General features: G+C 44.1%; 1 protein-coding gene across 1 annotated transcript in view; it reads right to left on the reverse strand.

Annotated features, from left to right (window-relative positions):
* The window catches only part of LOC131293455 (transcription factor hamlet-like), a 46,162-nt gene that overhangs the window by 19,801 nt on the left and 2,799 nt on the right, over positions 1-23,562 (reverse strand). The window contains exons 2-5 of the mRNA XM_058321533.1: positions 23,155-23,282; positions 22,911-23,087; positions 9,074-9,202; positions 8,832-8,946 (exon numbers count right to left, since the gene is read on the reverse strand). Coding sequence (XP_058177516.1) covers positions 8,832-8,946; positions 9,074-9,202; positions 22,911-23,087; positions 23,155-23,282 — 549 coding nt within the window. The remainder of the gene's footprint in view (positions 1-8,831; positions 8,947-9,073; positions 9,203-22,910; positions 23,088-23,154; positions 23,283-23,562) is intronic.

Below are 23,562 nucleotides of genomic sequence, written 5' to 3' on the forward strand. Positions count from 1 at the left end.
GTACAGCCTTTGGGGCCATTTGAAACAGATATTCATAACGCCCGAACGCGCAGGATTAGGCCACATTGCGTTTCGGTTCGGATGCCCCGACCCGACGCCGAAAAAGAAAACCAAAATCGAAAAACTAATCTATGCCACACATTCCTTCGAGCCGTCGAGGTCATCATCTTCCACCGGGTGTGTGTGTGTGTGGCAGCACAGGTTCGTCTGGTTTGAAGAGAGGACAGACAACGAAAGAGGAATGGGAGTTGGGGGGGAGACTTAGATAACTCCCCGCATCTTCGGACCCAGCGGAGAGGCTGAAGGCCTTAACCATCGACAAGGCAAGAAAACAAAGATTGGCCGCGCGAGGCCAGGTCAGGTTCGGGACCGTCGACTGAGCAATCAATCATTTTCCGATTCCAAAACGCCGTGCGGACGCCGCCGAAACGGACACTCCATTTTGGAGGAGCGCATTTGCCATCGGAGCGGCATCATCTTTTGGGATCGTCGTCGTGGTCGCGGATCGATTTTTTCAACTAATTGTTTTTTTTATGGAAACCCATTGAGGCACACACAGGCACATACACGTCACCTCGACCCGTGAGGAGATACGAAAGCGATGGGCATTGTGCGACTTTCAGCGTGAGCGTTAATATGCTGAAAGTGTGCAAAATGTAAAGTTTACACGAAATGACTAAATTAAAATAAATGAGACTGGCTCGCAGGAATTCGGCACGCAATCTGTTAAGCAACACGTTCTGTTAGCAATTTTGATGTGCGTTCGCTTTGTTTACTCACTTTAGATATTGAAGCATTCACTTGATTTTCACCAAAAATTCCTATTAATGTTCGTTTGTTAAATTACTTTCAAGCACGGATTAAATCAAACAGTTTCAACATTGATTCAAACAAACTTTTCCTGGCAATCTTTGATTTAAATTTAACTAAACAAATGATCACACTCGCACACTATATCTACTTCTATGAAGATGCTCCGATCTTTCCTGCTAGAACTCTCTGTGTAGGGAGGATCCTTTAACTTCCGGAGGAACATCCGAACACGTCTTCACCCGAGAACCGATTGCCGGACTGTCCGGATTCAACGTCGCATCAAAGCGAGCTGGCTCGGTCGCTTCCTGGTATCGCGCCTGTCACCCCGCCCTCGTGGAATCCTTTCGTGGCTTCAGGTGAGTGAGCCGCTCATATGCATACGATATATGCACCAACACACACCTACAATGGACGAGGACCCATAAACCACACACGGTAAAACACCCCATCGTCAATGTCGGTGATGAGGACGGTGTTGTGTCGGGTCGCTTCGTCGCTCGGAAGGACCTGCACGCAGTCCTTCGTAACGCGGACACATAAGTCACGCAGGGGATCGCCAACGACCGGGCAACGCTTCTATCGTATGAGTGGGGAAGAGACGGTAGACAAAACGGATGCACACGCAGACACACTCGTAAGGAACCCCCAACCAGGGCTCGAAGGACATGCATGGATGAGAAAGGAGTACACCCCGCAACCAAATGGGGAAGGATGTTTTGGGTCAATGAAGTAGGAAATAAAAACCTGTGCTCATATATGAGCCCTTCCCTGTCACTCCCTGCCACGCATCCATAAGCCACCGCACCGCAATGATAAAGGATAATAACATACAGTACCACCGTAACGCTAGGTAACGTTACCGTAAGCAACCTCAGCGTGACCCTCTATCCCTGCCACATAAACGAACGTAAAGTCCTGCATCGTTTGACCACCTGTGCGAACGGTAATCTGGTGAGCTTTAAGGGTGAGGGTAATTGAAGGGAAAAAATACGTTCGAATGGTTTAGCGGAACGATCAGTTGACCTCCTACCGGACCCAGAAAAGGGATCCTTTGTAGTTGTGCGGTGAAATGAATGCAAATTAGATTAATAGAAACGGAAAAGGAAACGATTAAATCTTCTCTTCGTAATGAATATTAATCCTGGTGGAGAGAAATTAAATCAAAATGAAAGAACATAACAACGTTAGTGTAACATGCCCGAGCGAAAGTATGGAAAGCTTTAAGACGAAATTGACCCGTCATTTTGGTTTTTCAAAAGTATTCTAACTAATGATGAACTGTCTAAATTAATGAAGGAAAATTACTTTCACTCTCTCTCTCTCGAAGAAATACATGTAAATGGATCAAAGCGGTGGTGGTTCAACAATAGGTCATAGAACTAACTATCGTTCCCTGTCCCACGCGGACGGTAACAAAAAAGCCGCCCGACACATTACGAAGACAATGCTATCATTTGCATCTATTTAGACCGCATAAAAAACATCAAAGTGTAGATCAGCGAATCGCCAATCGCTAGGTGATTCCCATACCGCAAAAACACACACAACACAACACAAAAGGTAGTTTGAATTTCCCACGCAATCCATCCGTGAATGAATCCCCCGTCGTACCCCCGTCGGTCCTGACGAAAGACCATATTGCACCGAAAAATGCGGTGCTCACGGGACGAACTTAGAAGTAGCTCAACCGAAGACGTCGCTACGTCGGAACAGATGGGTCAATTTCTTCCCCTTTCGGAAGGAGCCCGCGGAAGCCTTAGCGTGGTCTTAATCGGGGGGACCCTTTCGTGTTCGCGTCAGATGGCGGCTGTTTCTTGCTCCTGAAGGTGATATCGCTGCTACTGCAGGGTGAAGTGGTCACCGGTGACTTATGGGAAAATAGAATGAATTTTCCCACGGCCAAAGGAAGCATCGAATGAAAAATGTGAGAACTTTTTCCTTATCAAAGAATAAGCCATATGGTGTATTTACGTGTTCTTTAAAACACACTTTTGTTCACGTTGTTAAAAAAAAACAAGCCGTTCTTACTTGACATGAGATAGACGTATTCAAAACTTAACGCCATACTTAACATGAGATATACATTTTAAAAATTGTAATTTGCAAGATTTTTCATTCTTTCTTTCCGTTACAAATATTAGAACATTTGCTGTATTTTTAAAATTGTTGTACCAAAAATTGTAACGGCTTTTCTTTGCCTGCACGTGCTCTCGTGCCTCAACGGTTCAGAGATTCTGACAGGTGTGCATTGCGTATGCACCCTTAGACTCCAGTCACCATCCAGTATGCTTCTACTCGGCATCCGGCACAGGATCCGGTAAGGCCACAACCTACCCTCAACCCCATTAACCTTGATGTGCATTTGCATTTTCACTGCCATTCGAAAAGTGTCAGTTAAGTGGAATCAACGCTTGCTTTTGTGATTATTTCAGCTTTCTTTTTATCAGCTGCTTCGCGACCACATAAACCACAAATTAGTTTCAAGCAGCTAAATTTCTTTAGAGTTCGGTAGGAGGAATCATTCAGAGAAGAGTCAGGACTCGCAACATACCTTAGAGACCTCCGTTTTGTGGTTAGATTTGATGATGCTTCAAAAAGGACGATTCGTTTCCTTTTTAAATGAGGACAATCATACATTTACAAACCCCGGAAGGGCTATGTATGGGTCCAGGAATAAATCAAACGATGACAGATAAGGTCAGTTGAGTTCGTCACAGGACCCATGGCCCTTGGCAGGAAGCGAGAGTCAAGCTCGACACGCCACTGGCGCGTGCTTCGTTGATTTCTTCGTTCAAGTCACCCTCAGTTTTGGTTATGTTTTTTGAAACTCATTGCTTTTCCAGCGGAACAAAACATTAAATCCTGCCACAACCCTACTCAGGTGCGTTGATAACTAAGACACGAGCGTCAACGGTCGAAAACACAGACCACAAAGCCCGCAAGGGAAACTATTCCGCTCAACGGACTTTGCATTCCCGTTCCAAGTGGGTGACTTTTGGATTACGAATATATTCACCACGCTTTTCCCGGGCCAAAGGTCCTTCCGCCAAGGACTCCGTCCTAGGGAAATGGAACTTGCCAACGGTCAACAGCCGGTTTTAATTGATCCATCGAGAGTGCTCTGCTTCATTTTATCCCTTTGAAAAGCTGGGATTGTTTTGACATTTAAACAAACCGTCCTCCCGTAGCGTCCCCCTTTGCACCATGGGGTCACAGGACACACGTTTGCACAGGATGTGTAAACCTCTCGGTGCGGAACAGGCACGAGTGGAGCACGATCAGCACTATAAGTCACCATTTATTGGGTAGTTTCGAACGGCAGCTCCCTTCGGGCGGATCGAGTGCCGGGGAAAAGTTAACAGCAGATAAGCAATCACTCCCGCCACGTGACAACGACGACGACGACGTCGGTTTGCGTGCAATCAGAAATGTTAACATGCCTCAACGACGATCGAAAACGAAACGCCGGGAGTGTGTGTTTTAACATGTGAAGAAATAACTTTTCCGTCACAAGGGACACGTTGAAAATCGTTTTTGCGTAAGGTCCGAACGATATGCGTAATGTTTTCTCCTGGCCGGATTTTCGAACGGGTTTGTCTTTTGCGCTCTCAATTATTCCGCTATCGATCCCACATATTTAATTTCAGTCACTTCCTCACGCCGCTCTGCAAGACAGAAATGAGGGGGCCGAAAAAGCTGTGAACATAAATAATACCGAGGAAAGAAGGATACAAAGATCGGCGAAGCACGCAACTGCGTCCTCGGTGGCGTGTGGATCGTGAGAAAAATGCGCTTGCCCGTGCCGTACCGTGTTGTCGTTGGTGAAGGAAACGAAATTACGTGCACTCCGAAGAAAGTCCTCGAAAATGGGGGTAAATAACGTAACAAAAAATAAAACCTACCCGAAACTCGGGAAAAGAAATGTTAAAAAGTATCAGCAATTGGAGTATCGGAATGAGCTATCATTTTCGTTTTCAATTTAAGAGATACACTTTTAAGCTGTTGAAATTTCTAGCACACTTTAGTCAAATAAAAACTTTAGTCTAAAGCAGATGTCATTAGATAAAAATAAAATATCTTCAACTGTTTCAAAACAGGCTCGTTTCTTTAAAAGAAAAATAACTATAACCCTTAGTCCGTCTGTTACACCATATGGCATGGCGTTCAAATAACGGTCAGCTTGAGAGTCATAAGGAAATAAATGGAAATACGGTAAGATGTTCATCCAACCGCGAAGTGAGGAAAATTTCAAAACAGGGTAAACAAAATAGTTTATGATTTTTAACGTGAAATTTTAAACAATCGCAACGAAGAAGAAAACATGAAAACAATTCCTATCAAGCTCATCAATAGTGTTGTCACAAATTGCGCTTACATAGACCGCACCAACTGGGCAGATTTTCTCGCGTGGCCTACTGTGAGAGCCATCGTTTCGCCACCACTACTTGCCTATTTGCCATTAGGCATGAGCACTGGAAAATTGCCTGACCCAACAAAACAGATGCGGGTTTTCCCACTTTACAATATCTTACGGCCATCGGGCACAACACCCTCAACCACATGATGAGGGCCGTATGGGAACACACACCGCCACGTTCGCTCTTAACCTATGACCAACAGGATCACATGTCAATAAGTGTCCTTCCTGCCAACACCCTCGCGGACCGGGAAAGGCGACCGAGAATTAGTTCGAGTTTGTCATTAACGGTGGGTAAACCCTCAACGGTGCACGAGCCGAACGAATGTGTGTGTGTGTGTGTGTGTGTGGGGAAAAATTATAATTTATGACCAAATCTCTATCGCCATTAGGAAATCACGAAATCGAGATGTAACGGCGCTGATAGCGCCTCGGACGACTCGTGACCCCCATCGATTCGTTTGCTACCGTTTGATTCGGACCCTTCCCGGTGCGGTCTCCGGGTGAATGTTTTCGAGAGCGGCTCACAATCACATTGCAACAATCAGAACAGGAAAGTGTGCGACAATGTGCGCAATTCACTAGGATCGTGTTGCAGTTGATGACCATTTGTGGCATAAGTTTATTTTTTCCTTCTTTTCCACTCGAACCAGCATGAAGAAAGTTTAGATGAAATCGACCAAAAAATGAGATATCATTAGTCCGAAACTTTCACTTTCATATTAATGCCACAACGCACAAGAAGATTTATGTTTAAAACTCCTCCAAACCAATAATTCATCCAACGTTCCCTCACACGAGGCTAGAACGTGGACAAGAACGACAGACAACAGCTTCATCCACCTTCCATCCAGTACGATCCGGGCCAGTTACCCTCATCTCCGTGCGTGGAGGGAACGAAAAGGGTAGAGGAGGGGAGTGTGAAAAGGGATGAACATGATTCCTGTTGCGCTCCGTGTACGCTTTTGTGACATCAGAATCAGAAATCATGTTGTTAATGATCGGTTATGGATCCGGCGGTGCACGCGCCCAATCTAACACCGTAATCGTCTGCTTTCTTTCCTCGTCCTTTACTATCTACGTTTTTCGTCCTTTCCTCTCCTCCTGCTCCTCACATTTGGAAGCGTTTTGGGATGACATAATTTATCAATTTACACCCCGCAGCCAGCGAGAGACAGAGAAACGGGGAGGATAGAAAAAAAGGGCAGGAATAAAGATGCATTCGACCTTCCGTCCGGGATGGTTCGGTCCTAAATCCTGCACACGGCGTACCCTCGCCGCTCTCTCCGCGCGGCACGCGATTGGCAACCGTTTCGGTAACGTTGTGTGAAATTATGATTTGCCTCCTGCGACCCTCGGCTCGGATGAAATCGATCCGCTCTTGTCCTCCAGAGCTCCCGCGTCCTGCATTTGTAACCATTTGTTTGCCTCCGCCACTGAACCATGTTGTACACATGTAGCTCACAAGAGCAAGAACTTCGAACGACGGCACCAGAGGGTGTGTGTTGAGGTAATGGCAATCGAAAGATAAATAAAATGCACACCGTTTGAACTCATTGGAGGCGAATTAAGAACACGCACAACAACGCGCTCGTCGAACCCCGCCGGACGAACCGGATGATCCGGATTTCGCTTCGTTCCCTTCGCGAGCGCGAAAATGGTCGATGTCCTTTTTGCCCGGCCCTGCACAAACACACGGTGGTGCGATAAAAACTGCCAATCATAATCCACCCCTATGCGCATCCCGGCACGCACGCAGGGTGGCGGATGGGTGATGTAACTGTCACTCGCGTATCGGATGATTCAACACCTTTTTCTCGACGGATTGGAGGATGGGGGATGTAGAATTATCCGGGTGCAACGATTCGGTCCTTGGCACCGGAGGGAAAACAACAAAAAGTGCACCCCACTTCGGCACCGGCGAAATGGACATTAATCCTTTACGTCAACTAATAAACCGTCAGCTTCCGTTCCGGCTAGGGTGTCGTCCGGTGCGTCATCCTGTGGGATTCTTAATCACCAGCAAATGGAAGGAGGAGGACTGTGTGTGATCCGCTCCCAGGACAGCCGGCACGAAGGGACAGTTGTGACCAAATGTGGCAAAATCAATTAACCGAAAATTGTCCCTTGTTTCTGTGCGAGGGGTCAGAATCGATTTCAAGGTCGCGCGACTGAAGGAAGGATTACAGTAAGGACGGCAGTATCGTACCTATCTAACCCTTTTCTGCAAACAAAGTCCTTCGCACCGAGTGAATCCCGGCATGGCGATGAAAGGATACGATCGGCGGTCGACGATCGATTACTGTTGATGTGGGAAGGATGATTAATTGACTTGGCAACATCAGCTCCCCCGAAAGGATATCGATCGATGGGTGAAAAATGAATGCCGAGTCGATGTCGTAACGATGCAAGGATGTTTTTTGGAGTTGATAGGGGACAGCTGTTGTGAAGTTGAATCAAATCAACGCTCTGTAGAATGAAGAATGCGCTGTAGAATGTTCCAAGCGTTTGACTTCAATGTAACGTTGTATGAAGTTGTAAAGCATCCGCGCACAATTCTTTTTTATATTAAAGCATAGACAATCATTTGAAATCCATGAAAGACCGACGAATGAAAAATTCTAAAAAGACAAGAACTACAAAAAAGTTGTTAGGGTCTTTCAAGCTATTTTGTCATAAAAAAGTTTGTTTGTATTTAAAAAAAATGTCACCCCACCAATTCCATTAACAGCTTCATCAAATCCTCCCATCCATTTAAATTTGTACGAAAAAAAAAAACAAACATAAAAAGCATAACAAACATGTATCACGGTATCATATCAAATCAAGACACGTGGATTTTATAAAAATGGAACAGGAAAATAAAAAATCACACCCATGAACCAGTTTGAACCACGGTAAAAAAAAACTGTGTATCAAGAGAGATGTAAAAACGTACATATCAGACTAACTGCACCACGAGTTAATCGTGTATTGAAGCGAATTTCGTTGACTCGTAACGAGAAATCTATTCTGCATATCCTTTCACGGATATTTCTAACTTTTAAAAGAGGAACCGTTTGCATTTTACCGACACGCGATAATCATCTAATCGTGGGGATTAAAATGATTTCCCTTTCCAGTGCGGAATAAGATCATTCGCCGAGCAACCGGAGTTTCTAATTTAATTGAGTTCACTGCTTCCGGACGGTAATTTGATTCAAACCAAAGCATCGACAAACAATCATGCCAAACCAGAAGGCACGCGCCATTTGCTGTGCAGAGTCCTGTTGCTTAATCCTTTGATCGTCTAAATTTTAATTCCACCCAAATCACGGGCGCGTGGAAAATGAATAGTGGAGAGTTTATTATTTACATTATTTGCATTTGCATCGGAGCTGAGGGTTGGGCATGATCGTTAACTAATCTTATTGTTGAGTTATTAGCCGCTTGGCACTAGCTGATCGTTTCAACGCAACGATACACTTCGAGCGAGGGGAGAAGTTAATCCTTTCAGCACTTTGTTCGCACACATCTGCGATGAAATCGGTTTGATAACGACCTTACTGCAGCTCGATGACGATGAAGAAGAAACAACACACGAAGTAGCGTGTTCACTCACCCGATCCACGTTCGCTGCTCCGCTCGTCTTGGCCGTCCCGGGGATGCAGAGGAACCTTCGGACCGAGCAGCAGTTCCCTTCCGGGACTGATATCACATATCACTTCGTACCACAGCTGGAAATAGAATTGACAGCAGAAAAAAGGGAACGGGGAGGAGGAGAAGACGAAAGCGCGTAATGTTAGAAATTTGTATCGAGTTTGAGGAACGGATCCAACAATTTCACCAATCGCTAAGACTCACATGACCATCTTTGAGAAAATGTTGCACATTCACCTCTTCCGTGCTGGAAGCAGTGCTGCGAATGTGTTTCATCCAGTTTGTCGGCTCCGGTGTTGCGTCTAGCCAGCCTCGGACATCAAGGTCAACCACCTGAAATGAAGAATGATGGAAAAATTAAAAAGATGAATTTTATAATTTTTTATTAAAGAAAGAAGATTTTAAACAAATCAAATTTAAACAAATCAAATCTTCATTGATTAGAAGCGTCCGAACCCTGGTGGCAGGTTATGGAACCAGTGAACCGTTTAGCCAAGACACACAGGTTGAACCGGTTATGCTAGGAACCGTACGCCACAATATATGCAATCGGTTGAAACGGTTAAATAATGTTTAAAATTATTTTCCGTCTCACGATTTTCAACTTTTAAACCAATAAACGTATTAATTTTAGGCTATTGGAAAATTGGTAAAGGTCCAAATGGTACATTTCATTACAACTCTTTCTCACCATATGAGTATAACAACAAAAAGCAAGCTAAATGTCATAGAATATCTCCAACTTACAAGTATTTTAATGTAGATTTAGATTTCCATTCCTTCAGCTTCTCAGTTACAAATATCCCTTTTGCGAATGGCCATCATATTTTATCGCACACGTTTCATATTTTATCCCATCGCTGTTGCGTATTCTGTACATAGACATGAATCCCTTTTCTTGGACGTCGCATGCGTAAAAGAAAACCGACGGCTATTGTCCAATCACGAACAAGGATGACCCCTCCCGGAGCATACAGGATATAGCAGGACACCATTGATTCTGTCCTTGCCCGTCAAAGGTGATTCTATCTCCTTTTTACGGTTCATTTTCCGACCAATCGGCCGATGGCACCGATTGACACGTACGGTTTTGCTTTCTTCAATTCAACCGGCCTTATTCACTCGCTTTATCCTTCCGATCGCTGTTCGGGCCATCGGTCACCATGGAGAGCAAATTAAAAATTAATTTCGTTGAAAAACGGGATTAACACAAACCATCTTAGCACCGTTTCCCAAAAATCGTTCTAGTTGAGAGAGGCAAGACCAAGTGTGAAATTGTCAAAAGGACGTCGGAATACATTTCGCATGCAGCCCATCGATCCCGGACTGACCAGAGACAAAATGCTTTAAAAAAGGGAACGAGAAACGTAAAAGACAGAATCGATAATCCGCAAGTGTGAACGAAACGGATCCTTTAGCCTCCATAATGGAACTATGCTTGTATGCAATCGAAAAATCTTGAGCAGATTAAAGATCGGTAGCGCTGCTAGAGGCTTCATTGTCCGGCTAGCATGTCCGACGTGAAAAGTCGAGAAGACGAGAACAAGGTTTCGGGAAAAATTAGACATACTAGGAGGAAGGGAGATTAACAAAATTCATTCCGACCATGATCCCAAAAGAAGGGCAGCAGAAACGCAACGCCGAGAGGACAGTACAAATTCATCTAATTTTGAGGAACAATCAGAACAACGTCCTAAGTCGTCAAAATCAAAGTTCCGCAGCAAAGAAACCTACAGAAGAGGAAGAAAATGAAATTTCTTACAGGACATTAACACGTAGCAAAAAGAAGATTCGGTATGCATTCATTTTTTTTAACGTGAAGACATGATGTCACCCAGATACAAGACCATTTCCATGAACCTTTTGTTCGGGAGCCGGAGAGCAAGATTTTCAACAAACCGATCTACTTTCTATCTTTCCATCAATGTTTCGGCACGTTCGGCGAGCAAACGCTCATCTCTCATTCGTTTTTCCAAACACATGCAACACGCAGAGGGCCGGCATGTGGAAAATATAATTAAAATTTGAGGTTTCGAAAGATAGCGGCGTAGATTTCCGGACACACAACATGTTACCACGGAGCGGCTATGATCTGCGAGTGAAAGAGACGGCAGTGGAACGAATCTTTCGTTTCCCGGGCAGACGGTAGGCAACTTGCCGGGAAGCAGTTAGTGACCGCTTCCCAGAGACCAGAGAAAGATGATCTTTGTACGTGATATTGTACAATATACAAGTAACCCATCACCGCTGGGACTCCACGTTCCGCCCCCGGCTCCCGGCGGTTGGTCCTTCCATCGGTCACCTACTTCCTTGTAAGACGCGCACCCTGCGCTGATCTCAATACTGCCGCCGTACGTGAGCTATCATCTTCGAACGCACAACTCACGCATTTTACGATCGGGACACGATCGGGAAGACATTGTGCTATTAGGCGAATGGACGTGCGTCAAAGAAGGAACCTCATTATTCGTCCGGACAACGCTCGGCGACGTGGGGTCGCCTTAGCCAAGTTGCCTGGAAATGGGTCGATTCTTGGGGGTTTTATTTTTTCCATTTCCTGCCTTTCTAAGGCAGTGTGGGCCTTATAGCTGCTGCCGACCGGTGGCGACACCCGTAATAGCCGTGACGGAGTGCAAAAGTCGTTTTGTGAATTCGTTAGCACATAGTCTAGTCTGGTCCGACGGAAGGTTTGATGATTGCTAGAAATGGTTCATCGAATATATATTCGCTTCAGTTTTATCTTATTCTATTTCGAGACACTCTAGCGCAGACGAGCCGCTTAAAGAGTTTTTATTTTCCACGTCTTTGTAGACATAAAAGATATCGCTAAGCGACACCGATGATTCATGTGATAAGCTTCGCAAAAGAGAAACACAAAATAACAACTAAAAGGGAAAGGGTGCGATGAACTTGGAAGTCACGCCGTACCGCAGGCACCCCTAGGAGACCACACCGTCGAGGACTTCAAGTATATGTTTGCTTAGGCATCTGCTTGAGCGGATAATGGAAAAGAGCGTGCGCTTCTACGACGGGAGTCTCAGAGATACCGAAACCGTCTTCCGAGACTGTCACCCTTGTGTGTCACTTGCCCGGGACCTGAAAGATACTGAAGACCTCTTTCAAGTACGATACAAATGCAGTCGACTTTCTATCCCTGCAAGGGAAGCGAACGCTGGAAAGCCACAGAAGGCAACCGAATTTCACGCTTAATTATAAAGTTATTAAAAATCTATCCTCATCTGTTTGGTGCTTAAGATGAAACCAAGCTGTTGGACTGATACTTACGCACGAGAGTAACTGGATAGAGGAGACGAAGTATGAAACACCGGACCAAGTAGTTAAAACTGATAATTTATGGGCATTCAAAATATTTGATGTTGCGACACACAGTTGAGCAACTTATGCCACAGCTGGTCTTGAACTAATTCCTGTAATTGAACGTGCATGAAATCAGACAGTTTGTGACAAACGGTATCTGTACAGCATCGTTCTAATATGTTGGAAAAGCAGAAGACATTGACTCGGATAGTTCTGATTCTCAGTCTAAAGTAAATGAGTAATCGCCTCCAATTAATAGCTGTCCGGCACAAGCTGGACACAACGATGGCTTCGATCAGATCCACGTCAACTCATATATCACCAAAGAGAAGGTACATCGGTTGGCTTGATAATATTCAAGCTATGTTATACATACACTCTGAGAAACATTTTCCCACATACACTGTCGATATACCGCAATTCCATTATCTCGGAATCGATAGGTCACATTTGCATACCAATCGATGTAACCGCGCGCGCCGGTAATGAGTGTTCCATTGTGTCGCGCGTTAGAGCGGACACTCGAAAACGTCAACCAGACACACCGACCCGTCAATCAATCAGTTGTCAATTTCCGATGACGATTCCGGTCATCTGCCCAGGACCCAATTTACATCCATAATCGGTGGGTTTTGTTCCTCTGTGGTTTTGCTCCTTTGGGACCGCACTTGGGCTTCCGAAACGGGCGTGCGACACATTACCAATTCATAGACGAGGCCGTATCGGAAAACCTCCGTTCAATTAACAATCGATTGCGGGTAAGGAAAAGAAAAATTTCATATCCTTAAATAAAAAGTCAGAGTACGGTAAAGAAGTACAAGAGGATTGGAGATTATGAATATCTATTTCAAGTGGTGGTACATGATTTTGGTTCGGAAATGGCAAGGGAAAAACCCAACCGGGCAAAGGGCACATCGGAGTGATGTTTTCAAGGGTGCGCGATGGAAGGAAAATATGCTAATTTCCATTAGCGCCGAAACAAAACTACAACAACCGGCATCGAAAAGTCAACCACGGTTTGGTCATTTCGTCCCTCTCGGATTGACTTCTTCGCAGCCGAACTTGTCTATCTGGCCGTACAAAGTGGTTCCACACCGAAGCAGACAGCAACCGACCCTCCTAACGGGAGGAAAAACAATATACAAAACCCATCACTTATTCACCAAACGTCGTCCCGTTCACCCCCATTTGGAAAATCGGCTCGGCACGAAACGGACCGCCCTCCGCTTGCCTGCTGCTTGCTGTAAACCGCTGGTAAACACATCGCAAATCAACAACCTCCGGCCGGAGGGGAAAAAAACGTAGGAAAAATCAAGGCTCGAACGGAAAATCGAGGTTTTCGTGGGGGAAGGGAGAAAACATATTTAAAAACACTCCAAGCGGTGGTAATTTAATCAAAATTGAGCAACAATCCACGTTGGTGGCTTTTCAAGCACACTTTTGGGCCGGGAGTTCACCCGGATGGGGCCGGGTAGACAAAAACCACCCTCCTTTTTGCTACCCCCTCCCCCTTCGGAAACCGGAAGGATGCCTCGAGGGCGTACCGAGAATTGATGATGAAAAGGGAGTATACTTCGACTTGTTTTTATTTCGCCGTTTCTCCACGCATTTACCGTATTTCCAAGGACGAGCAGAAAACGGGGCCGAAGCGAGTGAATGATATTCCCGGCGCGGCAAGTGGGAAGATGTGTTGAATATTCCAACACAAGGCGAGGAAGACGCCGGAGCGGAGCCGATTGAAACATATTTCCCACATTAGTCTCTCGGTTGTTGTGTCAAGTCACCCCCTTTTCCGACCGAAACGGACGTCCCTGGCGGGATGGTTTACGTCCTTGTGATAAGGGCAATTGATTTTCCCACATTTCAAGCGGAAAGTGCCAATTGGGATTCGGTTGCGGTGGAGGTGGGGAAGTGATCTCATGAAGATTTACTGTCCTTGGTAAGTGAATAGCAATAATGTGTTGAAAATCATGATAACACCATAAAATGCCAAGGAAATTGGAAAAGGCACAAACCAGGCAACACTAGATAGAAAATGGTGAAAATCGAATTTTAATAACCTCACCGTGACTGGCTTCTACAAATCGGGGTAAAAAGTGGCTTTATCGCACGTCTTCACAGTTCTGAATGAAACAAATTCATTACAATTTTCTGCCTCGTTAAATATTTCGCAGAAAAAAAAGATAAAAGAGATAAATTTTCACCTCCCTTCTCTGGGGAAAATCTTTGTCATCTTTCGTTGGTGGCAAATATGCACACCTCAATGCACGATGAGGCTCTTCAATGTGAAAAAGATACAAGATTTCAAATAAAGACAAGGATCAAACAAGTGATCCCGCTTCTCTTGAAAACGCTTTTCAGGCTCGGCAGAGAGGTGTCAATAATCAGATGCTATTATTCTACAGCTTTCCGACCCAAAAGCACGGTGCTTTTCACACTCCTAATCCTTCGCTTTCGAACACTGCGGGTGCAGCGGGTGAATGCAGCAGAATGCAGGCAGAAAAAAGAATAATATGACATGCAGATGAACGGACACGAAGCAAAAAGAATGCAGGTAGCATTTAAAATCCTTTCTTTACATCGTTTCTTCTGGCCGGCAAGTGACCAAAAAACGCATTCCATTGACAATACAAAATTTCTACAAGATTTGAAATGGAAACTCAAAACAATAGCATCACCGAAACGTTCAAAAAAGAACTTGATTTAAGATTAATATATATGAAGTCTGATTTATTTAAAATTTTAATAAAAGACTACATAAGATATATTCTTTTAACATTAGCTATGAGAATGGCACATTGCCTTTGCCTAATGCATCCTAACTCTATCGCGCTCTTTTTTCCACAGCCTAATCCTCACACATGCATGCTCCTAATACGCTAACCCCTTTTTTCGTATCTCATGTCCAAGTGTCAATCATCAAATTCACACCATTCGCCCTTTCCCGAACAGGACTCCTGAACAAAAATCCCGTTGCAACCGAGGAATCTAAAATTGTTATTTACTGCATCGGCTCTCTCTTTCTCACACCCATTCATAGTCCCGTGAGGGTAGGTTGAAGGGATGGGAAGATATGATCTACTTTTCCATCACCAGTTGGTGTGGTTTCACGGATTTTCCTTTCCAACGATCAACCGAGCATTTTAAGGGCGAGACAGCAAGGCTCTCCGATTTTATTACCAAAGTCGTCCCCGACAGATGAATATTTTCAACTCTCTGATGTGCGCAGATCTTCTTCAGAGAGACCACTAATTTACACCTGGAAAAGGGCTTCTTCCGCGGGGAAGACGCAGAAGCGAACGGAACGGAAAGGAGGATCACTTGCTTCACAAAAAAAAACATGTGAAAAAAGGCAAAATAAAAAGGTAGATATGAAATCCGAACAAACGACCTCGAAACCACCACGGCTAATTCGATCATCAGCTGTACGCCGTGTCAATTTCTGACGACTCTATTCTTCCTGCCGAGTTTGCGGAAGCAGATTGAGCTACCATGCTACCTACCTCGAGGTTCATGGGAGACACCTTGATATCTCAATCAAAGATGCGGCACAGCCAGGAAAGCGGAAAAGGTTCCGATAGGATTAGGATCCTTCTGATCAGTCGACGCACACGGATCCCGTAAAGGGATTAGCTCTTCACTGTTTTTTTATTTCTCCTCCAAAAAAAATCCTTCTTTGATATCTTCTGAATGAAACGTAATTCGTCAAATTTTGGGATGAATCCATCCAGTTGACACAAATTGCCCATACTTTGGTGGCGTGATGGCGCCAAACATTTATTGAGAAATAAAATGCCGTTGGGACGCGCTTCTTCTTTTACCGATCATTTCAAGCCTTCTCCGAACCTGATGCCGATGTACTCAATTTATCGGGTAGCGCATTCGCCATTCTTTCCCGTAATAAATATGTTTTGGTTTCAATTTGCAGGATTATATCGCAGACTTCCAAGGAAAGATTTAAGTCCCCGAAACCGTTACCGAATAGATTTAACGAATAACGCAGAATAACTGAAGTATATTTGATCAACATCTATAAACAGAAATAAATGTTCGTAAATTTATACCAGATTGGTTTCTAAATCGAGCTAACTGATTTATGCGAGCTGTTCTAAGGTTAGACGTTACCATTACCGCCATTTTCCCCTAAGGCCAGCACGCTGTCAATCATTTTAGGCCTTTGAAAGCGTTTCTCTGGTACGATAGAATACCTGTGTAAGATAGTCTCCCTGGAAGAGAATTTAATTAGCATAAGAAAAAGAGTTAAAGGCAAAACCAGCAGCAACTGGATTATGCCTCATCTAACCCTAGCATCTACAGTACAAATAGTAGCATACATCAGCTTGACCAACGTCCACAAAATGGCGCAAAAAAACTAACATGTTCTAAACACATCGATTGATTGAATAATGGGACCTAATCGCCGTTACTTGTGACCTGAGTTTGCCTCAAAGCTTAATCCTTTCGTGAACTCGAACTCGACGTATATTGTCGCTAACGAATTCCTTCGAAAGTATCAAGTTGCTGAAGTCGGTAGCAATTACCGCTAACAGTAAGTCATAACGTTCATCTGTCAATCAAAATACTTTCTTCAACCCCGAAGTAAAAGAGACAGCTGATGCGAGATTCCTTTTTGAAGAGTTTGTGAAACCTACTTTATAATTTGTGTGGCTTCACGAAAAATTTATGGGATTCTGTCAGAAAAGAATTAAGAAATTATATTTGTTGATAATAAATTTAAACATAAGGTACAAACATTGTAAGTAGTAAATTAACACGCAAGAGATTGAATTCAATTCATAGTGCTTTTGTAAAAGATCCTCCAGAAGCACTTTACATCTAGAACCACAGCACGAACCATTTGCACATAAAACAGTGAATGCATGCTGATTACAGCATAACGCAACTCAATTTTCACCCTTGTTCATCCACCCTCCTATCCTCGGACCTATCGGGTCGGGGTCGAGTGAAATGATGATAATAAATGGCGTCACATTTTGAGGCAATTAACGCATAAAAGCGCCAGTAAGGATCGGCCAACCGTACACATAATCGTGCGTCATGTTGCCTCCACCGAGGCGCTGTCGATTTATCGGGGCGTAAATTATTATTTTTCATCCCTATCACCCATCATCATCCAGCACATCAGGGGCCCACCGCTCGTCCTGTTGGAACCGAAGGGACAGAAGAAGGTGGTGGGAACTCATTAAAATTTTAGCACTGTGACAAAACTACATCCCCCGAACACACGGTTCGCTGGCGTAGATGTGTGTTCGAGTGTATGCTCACTCCTCGCTCCTCACAAACCCCCAAAGCGGGATGTTATTTTTGCTGAAATGTAATTAATGTTTCACACAATTTCACGTCCCGACGACCCCGTAGTCACCGGCGATTGTCCACCGGTAGCGCTGGCAGTGGACTAGAAAATCGGAAACTTTTCCCCTTTGATGTGTGCGAGCCAGCGCCGAGCTTCCCGGAGGGCGAACATCAACTGCTGATGGCTTCAATTCATCGCGAACTTTTTTGTCCAATCTCAACGCTCACGCGAAAACTGCGTACCGCTGTGCTATGAATACTTTCACAAATTTGTGCTGCAAAACACCGCAAACGAACTACAACAATACCACATCAAACTTGTTCAAACGGAGAGGATAAGAGAGGAAAAGTGTGTGCGAGGAAAAATGTAAAATACAATAAATACCCTTCTTCGCAAAACGAGTCGGTTGGATGCCCATAACATATTAAGCATAAAATTTTAATTATAATTTTATTGCAACTTTTTAGTATTAATTTACACTCTCTTCGCCTCCATTTGCACCTCCGCCACTTTCTCCTCTTTCTATCCGACACAATATTCAGCTCCCGGGTCCGTGCACCATTATGGACCAGTTCGGGATGAAAATGAATTCTACCATTTTTCCATTTCATGTCACTCATTTATCAACTCGTGGGTTTGGATAAACAAGCTTTTTGGATTTTATAGTAGTGTTTTTCTACCACAAATGAGCTGGAGATCTGAAAGTAACATAAAACTTAAGAAAAATTCGATAAACCATTTCATGAGAAATATTTCTTCATTACTTGTTTCGATGAATAAAACGTTTTCATAAAAATTGAATTTTTAAGGCTAACAGTTGCTAGCAACAAAAACAATTGCTGTACTGTTTTTCCTTTAATTTTCCAAAACGCTTAAGAATGTGATACCACGCAAGACAACTCAACCGTGGACAAAACTAACCCCATTGAACAAAATTTACAACGGCAATAACAGTGTCCCCACGCTTTCTCCAGGATTTTCCGCAACCAAAGCACCACCGCGGCGATATATCCGGCCAGTCACGACAAGACAAACGACACTTCCTGCCAGCAGCAGCCACCACTGTCCATTCTGTCCGGTTCCGGTGCCGGTGCTAAAATACGGAAGGAGTATCCTTTTTCCAAAAAAGATTGAAGAAAAAAAACCACCTAAACCGCTTACCAGCAGACAATGGCGTCGGCTGTACTTCATGGCACTGGCCACCCGTATGTGCCCAAGGTTTAGCATGCGAGAGGTGGAAGCAAGACGATGGCTTACTTACAAAACCTCTAAATATTACCCATCCATTTTCCCGCCGGCCTCGTTTCGGCTCGAGAGAAGTTTTTGCAAGAAGTCCAGCTCACGGGTGCCACCTTTCGGGAACGACATGAAAGGACCCTCTCCCTGTGTCCCGAAAAGTTCCCACCCCAGCGAGAGCGCGGACTGAACGCGGGGGTATATCTTAACAAATGTGTTTGTGTCATGTTGCGGTGATAGTGCAGGTTGCTGTCTTGATGTTCTATCCTTCCGCTGACCAAAACATGGACGACACGTTCCACGCTGCCCGTTAGGGACCTCCTAAGGGGACCAACGAACTGTTCACCTACGAAACCACCCTCCTAAGCTAAGCTGAAGCATACTTTCTTCCGTGTCCAGGGGGAAAACATTTATTACATTATTACACAATTCATTCTTGACGAAATTTTTCCCCCTTCGGGAAAGCGAAAAGACGGTCAGTCGGAAGGCACCCTTTTCGAACGGACGGTCGCTGCTTGCTCAAATCGTTGCGAATTACTATCAGTACACTGCCACTGAACAAACCCTGCCGAAAGCGAAGATATGATGGCTTCATTCGTGCTGCGGAACACGAAAGGAACTTTCCTCCTATCTATTAGTAACGTAGCAAAGTGGTAAGAAATCTTATCCGAAACGCACCCGCTCGCTTCGCACGCCAACTAATCCGATGGTTCGGACCGGCACCGGGATGACCTCAACGACTTGTTACAGCGGGCTGTTGGCCACACACGCACACGCTCCTCGGGTTGAGATTATTAGGCTCGCTTTGCGTGAGCGGAATGGGGAGGTCAAGTGCGTGCGACTGACTGACTTGATATTGCTTTATGATTTATCGTTTATTACTTTTTATGAGCGTACGACTTTGGCAGGGAACTGCATGCGGAGTTGTTTTCCCTGTTTTATAGGACAATTAGAAACAAGACGCCTTACGTACAACTAACGTCGATTGGTTTAAAACTACTTGAATCCAAGGTTAAACTTAGAAAATTTCTATAATTGTGTCATTCTTTGTTGCTATATTTCTTGTTTCATTTAGTTTCATTTTATGGTACATGTCAAAGAACTTCTTGAAACATTGTAGTATTTAAAACTGAGAGGATAAAGAAACAAATCTAAGCAAAAACAACAATTCTCTTACCCAAAATGATTGGATAAGTTTAGTAAAAATACAGCGGTATCAAGTAACTGATTTTGTAGCAAACAGAACCTTATCTCTAATCCAATCGATGGCCGATATCTTTGCAATTCCTTTGCTGTTCTTTTTTTCCAATAGTAGATCCACAACTGACGCAATCGCCACTCAAGCGGCACCGGGACACACCGGCTCGAGAACATAAATCATAAATCTCGTACACGGGCAATCAAAAACAGCACACACTCTCCGCCGCACACCCCACACCGCAAGTCACTACAGGACGCGGGCTGCGGAAAATGATTAAGCAACACTAATAACAATTGTAATCGCATCGTGGGGCAAAAGTTGAGCCAGAAACTAACGAATAATCCCTGTAAGCTTGCAGGCGGCTCTCGCAGACGATGATGGTTGATTTATCAGGGTCTTATGCGCACATTTTACGCACGATTACGCCGCAAATCCATTGCGAACAGTCGTCGTATCATTGGGCTGCTGAGAGGATTCAGATGCGCCACCGCCGAACAAATATTGGAAAATGGTTACGAATCAATGATCAACCAATCGATGGTCGAATCTCGTTTATCAACGGTGTGTTATTTTGCTATCATTAATCCAAGTGTAGATTGTTAATATTCCAAAAAAGGCAAATGGTAACAATAACACAATAAGTCAAGTCATTTAATCTCTTTCTGGTAACTTCCCTTGGGACAATCCTGGACCTTAAAAATCCCAGAAACATCTTATCATTTAGACCTCAAGCCTGTCAATCAACTATCATTGAAATACACTCCATGCCTTCCGAAATCGATCTTCCTGTTTAACGCCATCGATAAATGACCATTCAACAACCCCTTCTCCCTTCGGATGCCATCCTAAATCACCCGCCATTCGCTATCTTTCGAGCTCTATCTTATCCTGCCAAGGCGCTCCCGCTGTCTTAAAGACTATCCAAACGAAAGTGATACATTTAAAAAAAAAACATTTAATCACCGTGAAGTCAACCGAGACAATAAGTAGAGCACACACGCACATCGAGCGTCCTCACTCTACACCGAAAGAACCTCAATTGTTTGTTATGACACAGTCGTTTATCTCGACTGTCACCTTCGCCGTCCTCTCGGTCGATGGATCGACCCGACCGATGGGGATAGGCAAAACCGGTGACACAATGTCCATCATCATGATCGCGATACCGGGGACAATCATGCCGAATGTCCGGAGGAAATCCAGACCATCCAGGGGACCCACCGCATCGGTTTGGGCCGGGAATCCCTGGAGAGACCCACGCAACCGTGCGCCAAACGGAGGTGCGCTTAAGCGGAATTAAATGAAGATCGATAGCAATCTCCGCCAGCAGAGCCGTTGTCCGTTCAGCTATCATCAATCAACAAGTCATCACCTGGGTGTGGAGTTTACGGTGCGCTCAGACGCCACGTTTCATGCTGCTACCTGCGAGTGTCGAACATCGAATGAATCTTCCTGGACACGTCAAGTGCTGGACAATAGCCAATGGATAATGGACACACATACGCCAGTGACATACTGTCAGCGCGTGCCATTCCCTAAAATTGCATTCTTATCAAAACCTGGTGATCCATTTCTGACGACTGGGTTCGGGTTTTCTAAACGCAATAGTTTCATCAAGCTACTTCCGGCGTTCTATGTATTATGCTTCAGAAAAAAAGAACAGATTAAAGCGAAGGAAAATATGTCAGCATTGCGAAAATGTATTGGCATGGTAAAATAACAAAAATTGTAGCCTTGAGGAAATAGAGTTCTAAACAAATGTCTTCATACTTCAAAAATCTACAGAATAACAAACAGCCTAAACGCTTCCTGATTCAACATTACCTGCACGTTGTTGAGAAGATAACAACATGACAACCCTCCACAATTAACAAAGAAATGCTTCAAATTGGTATCTTCTTCTAAGCAACTCGTTTAATTGAAAAGAATGCTGAATTTCACACAAAAATGCCATTTGACAAGGGGATTATTAATGATGTTCAGTAAGTGAGGTATTTTTTCCCCAAATGACAATGCACTTTTCAGTTGTTAGAGCAAAACTCAGCCGTTACAAAATATCATTGATCAGAAGCATCAATTTGCTCAATTAGATCGTCTTAAAAAAAGAAGAGGGATAATTCTTGACAAGATAATCAATCATGTTTGCAAATTGACTAACAAAAATTGAGAAGGCAAATTGACTGATTGAACACTTCAAGGGCCTCTGCTGTTGATAATGTAACTAGTTACGCAATTATAAACAAGATTGAAAAAAATTGATTGTTTGAAATAAATTTAATTATTGTCTGACAAGCCAGTTTGCTAGTTTTCAACTTATAGATTTCGAAATAAGACTAAAAAGTCTCAGCTCAGACAGAAGCTGTAAGCTCTCTAATTGACATTAGCCAATTTCAAGAATGAAACGCCAGTGCTTGTAATCCCTAAAATAAGCACCTTCCGAAGAAGGCCCAAAAAGGAAGGTCCGAGTAAAAAATTGATACTTTGCGAATTATTGCTGTAAAAACAGATTTAACTTTGATTCCAAAATAATTGCGGTTCTGAAAAAGGTTCGTTCTGGTTCCGCTTCACGTACCACAACCACATCAGGTGGTCTGCAAAAGTGAAGCAATTATCGCCTGCCGCTCGATGGGGGACCAACCACCACAACAGCACCGAGCACCCACTTGAGCCTCTTGAAGCGACTGTAATCCTGCGCTATCTTAATGATGCGTTAACGCACCCCCTCTACAACCGGGACGTGGAAAGTAGAAAATTGAAGTCTGATACACATCAACGAGAAACCCAATCCTAACGATCCGGAAAGGAAAAATCGGTGGCATATGCTCTTTTCCTTTTCCCTTTGTACATTGAAGGAGGTTATCTTTGAGCACGTGCCAGTGCGTTGTGGAATATAATTCTCGCACTTCTGCTCCTGAGGTGCCAATAAGATGGTTGGTGGAAAACATGTTTGATCTTTCGTAACGTTCGCTTACCTCCCAGGCGTACCGCCGATCCATCGGTTCCCGCAGCAGCTTCCCCACGAACGGGCCATACTGGGTGCCTTTCGGGATGATTTTGAGCGCCACAACGGATCCGGTCTGCACGTCCAAATCCGGTGGCGGTCGCTGAAGTCGGGCCATTTGTTGAAGGAACTGTTGCGCGCTCTGAAGCTGCCGTATAATAGAAACAATGCAGTTTAGGGTTCTATCTCGTTTTCAAAATGCGCGCACTACACACCTTTAATTGTTCCCGAACACCGTCCATTATCGGCAGGACGGGATGGTGAAGCATCGTTGGCAGTCCTGGAGGCACTTCTAGGTTAACCGGCAGTCCACGAGATGCGTCCGATTCGTCGCCACCGATGCCTGTAGATAAACGAAAATGATTTGAATAATTCATCTCCCTTTGTCAAATTTGCTAAGATTTTTTTTTTTTTTTGTTTTTCAAGAGCCCTACAGCGTCGTTATACTATCGAAAGCACTGATTTTGTACTACTTTGAAACAAAAAATAAACACGAAATATATTTTCCAAACGCAAGAAAGAAAACACTGGAACTGCCAAATAAGTTGACAGCGCATGACTTGCTTTGCTACTAATAATTAATACAATATCTTTTTTCAAGCCAGAAGTCCTTGCGCAACCAA

Source organism: Anopheles ziemanni, chromosome 2 (genome assembly GCF_943734765.1).
Source record: "Anopheles ziemanni chromosome 2, idAnoZiCoDA_A2_x.2, whole genome shotgun sequence".
NCBI lineage: Eukaryota > Metazoa > Arthropoda > Insecta > Diptera > Culicidae > Anopheles > Anopheles ziemanni.